The following is a 3,555-nucleotide window of genomic DNA, read 5'->3' on the forward strand; positions in this document are numbered from 1 at the left end:
CCCCCCCTCTAGTTTCGCCGCCCTGTTGCTGCCTACTAGGTACTCTGGTCTAGGCGCCCACCCAGTCACTGACAGCGCACTTACATACACTTTTGGGTTGGGCATACGCAAACAAAGTCGACAAGACTCATTCGGGCTTATTCAGGCCTTTCGCCTGAGCCTATTAATTGAGAGCCCCTCGCCCTTTTAGATTGCTCTAAAAGGTCTCAACGGTTTCGCCACACTCCCTATTGTCCACGTCACAGCCATTGTGACTGACTGATTGCCTCTCGTGGCTGACAAACCACTTTCGCTTTATCTGCGCCATGCAACCTTCTACCACTTTCGACGACAATACAATCTCGTCAGTCAAATTGCAGACTGAACGATCCTCGTCTCCTCTCCCCTCTATTCAATCTCTCTCTCTTCACTACTCACCATCCGGTCCCTCAAACAACACAAACAACACCACAACAATGGCGGCCAATTCTCCTCGCTCTGCGCAAGCGACCAGCGCAATGCCTCCTCCGGCGCATCCTGCCTCAATTCCTTCCAGGATGCATATCAACAGTCTGATGTCGCCTCCGGACCAAGCACACGATAGCTTCTATTTCCACACTGGAAAGGTCGACTCCTCCTTCTCCTCAAGCAAGAACGCTTCGGGACAGACTCCAATGTCTCCTCCCATCTCGCCTTGCAACAGACCTATGGCCGCTACCGAGACACCAACAAACTCAACGGGCCGTGATATCGTTCTCTACCCAGATGATGCATCTTCCAGTCCAGCCCAGACTCCTCTATTTCCCCCAACCCTTGAGGATCGTGACCATAGTCGAACGATTGAGGAACACATACAAAAGAATATCAACGACAAGATTTTTGTTGAGGTGCCACCACCGACACGCAACGACTATGAGCTTGTGGCTTCGTTTCAGTCGCAACTCAACAAAGCTTACGCACAAAACCCAAAGGCATGGATGCTGTCAGTAACTAAGCAGGCTCGTGACGACAACCATCGCATAGCGCAAGCCAAAGCACGCGCTCGTCCCTTGGCAGCCAAAGCTACCCCCAAGATATCTCGACCTCGCACTGACAATAGTCGTGTTGCGAAACCTCCCGGGACCGGGCGAACTATTCGCGTTCAACCTACCAACAGCCCCAGACGACCAACTCCTCAGTTCAGTCCCAATGGCAACAACATCGCTGAGCCGAAACCTCGGGCTCAAGGTCCAGACAAAGATTTTGCATCACTGCAGGACTTCTGTCCACCACCGAGCGTGGTTCCCGCGCATAAGAACTGGTGGAAGGCTGATTGGAAGGGGAACCATCTCGACAACAGCAACGACCCTCATCGACATCTTCTTTCTCCTGACGAAATAGCGCTGGCAAGCATCCTGCGCCTTGACTGTGCGACATACCTGACCAGCAAGAGACGCATTTTCATCGGCAGGCTCGTCAACTTTAGGAAAGGGAAAGGCTTCCGCAAGACCGACGCCCAACAGGCTTGCAAGATTGATGTCAATAAGGCCTCCAAGATGTGGACTGCCTTTGACTTGGCCGGCTGGTTTGATGAGTCACTCCTGGAGCCATTTAAGGATGCTATCGTGAACTAGTGTCCTTGACAAAGTTGGGCGCTTTCGAACTTGGTTGGCCACGGCGTAGCGTGTCCTCTATTTGCCGCTTGTCTTCTGAGCAACGATGCTTGTCACCTGAGTTACCTCAATTCACTTCATTTCATTTTTCCCTGCTGAACCCAAATGGTTGGGTCAGTATATGAGAGTCAATCGGAATCACGGCACATTAACATTTTTCTTTTGGGCGATACACCATAGCATTAGGGATTCTCATCTTCACGATACCCGGAGTGCATATATACCTGACCCTGACCCCTTTGCGATCACGTCACACCACTCCACAGTTTTCTATTATTTCATTTTCTATCATGGGACTCGGTCTTGTCCTGTCCAGCTCGCCCTCTGAAGTCATGTCATCTTCGAGGTTGTCAAGGGCGAGAGATTGTGGACAGCGAGGTACAGCATGGATGGATGTTTGGCGTTATCGTGTATGGCCCCTCCCAGCAGACTCGGCTGGGCTTTAGGCTGCTATTTTATTTGGACTACTAGGATGCAAGAGTTGTGCGCACATTTGATGGCTAGTCATGGCCGTGGACTTGAACATCACTGGATGATTTCAGGTCAGCGAGTATTGACTGTATGCGTGCGCGCGCCTAGGCAGAGGCACAACCTTCTGACCTTGAGCAGAGATTGGATTGCAGTTGCCCCTTCGAAGGGACTAGTCTAGCTAGACAACAACGAAATGAATTGTTTACCCAAGCACTCACTGCATTGCCTTGTCTGTCTGTCGGCAGGATGAATGAGAATATTGACCTGATTGACGGAACGACAAAAAAGTCTGCTTGACATGCTGTCACAAGATCAAATGAACGTAGGGACCCTTGAAAGAAAACCCATTGACTTCAGCCCTACACTACACTGCACTTCCATTTGGGGGCCGGTTCGCTTCCTCTAGAGGTTAAGCGTGAGCCATATTTCTGGGTAAGTAAGGGACATAACCTAAGCATGTTCTGACTGATGTGCGCGGGTGAAGCCGCCGTTGCAGCGGGGACCAAGCCATTGGCAAAAAGAGAGAGAGAGGTACATTCCCAGTGAGGTCTCACCAAAAGAGTACTTTGGCTGGCTAGGGGAGGGGGGGAGTGTGGATGGACGGGACAAGGCCAGGCCAGGCCAGGGATTTGGGTGAGTGGTGGAGTTAGACAGCGGGAGCTTATCGGGTGGAGCAAGATGAGAGAGGAAAAAGAAATGTTAGTTGTGGCGCTGTGGCTTGAAGATGTACATACGTTCAGCGTGTAAGAGGGACATGTCGTTCAGGGCTTGTGATTTTATTTGTGAGAGTGGAAAAGATGGGAGTTTGTTTGAAGATGCCTTGTGTTGCGGGAATGCTGTGAACATGTACGTGCCCTTTCGAGGGCTGAAGGACAAATGGTGAAGCTCATAATGAAGCTTGTTTGCGAAGCTCCTCTCACTTCTTAGGCTGAAGATCACGTTGGCGGTGCAAATTGAAGCAAGGTGTATTTCAATAAAAAACCTACATGACGATACTATCAAGAATAAGTTCTGTTGTAAATGACGTGCTAAAGGTAGAGACTAATGAGGATGCAATGAGTCAGAATGTGAGTGGCTTCGTAATGGGCATACGTGTTCGTAGATATTAAACTCCGACATTTGACTCGACACAAAGTGAGGCTGAAGATGACTCCCAGTCTTTCACGCTCAACTTTGGCAAAATGCTTCGTGGCAGCATGTGCCCTTTCATTGCTGCCGACGAGCCTTGAAAAACTTTGCCCTGCGTTTCTCATAGCCTTTAAGGTTCTCAGAGTCACCGCCATGTGCTATATGATATGTAGCTCTTGCGAGACCATTTGAAACCCGTCATTTAGCACGACATGGTTGACGCTTCACGATCTTCATGAGAAACACGACGGGGCTGCGATTATAAGTCTAATTTGGAAGCTCAACTCTTAACCAATTAACAGCCATCATCCGGTATGGTGTAGTG

At 49.9% G+C, this 3,555-nt stretch overlaps 1 protein-coding gene across 1 annotated transcript; it reads left to right on the forward strand.

The window, feature by feature from the left end:
• Positions 1-305: 305 nt before the first annotated feature.
• On the forward strand, positions 306-1,592 carry FTJAE_13263 (uncharacterized protein; the record flags this gene model as incomplete). The annotated part of the gene is made up of 1 exon (XM_037346389.1): positions 306-1,592. One exon carries the CDS (start codon positions 306-308, stop codon positions 1,590-1,592), a length of 1,287 nt encoding a protein of 428 aa, XP_037199694.1.
• Between the last annotated feature and the right edge of the window lie 1,963 nt (positions 1,593-3,555).

This window comes from Fusarium tjaetaba (genome assembly GCF_013396195.1).
Source record: "Fusarium tjaetaba strain NRRL 66243 chromosome Unknown NRRL66243_c0000398, whole genome shotgun sequence".
NCBI classification, from domain to species: Eukaryota; Fungi; Ascomycota; class Sordariomycetes; order Hypocreales; family Nectriaceae; genus Fusarium; species Fusarium tjaetaba.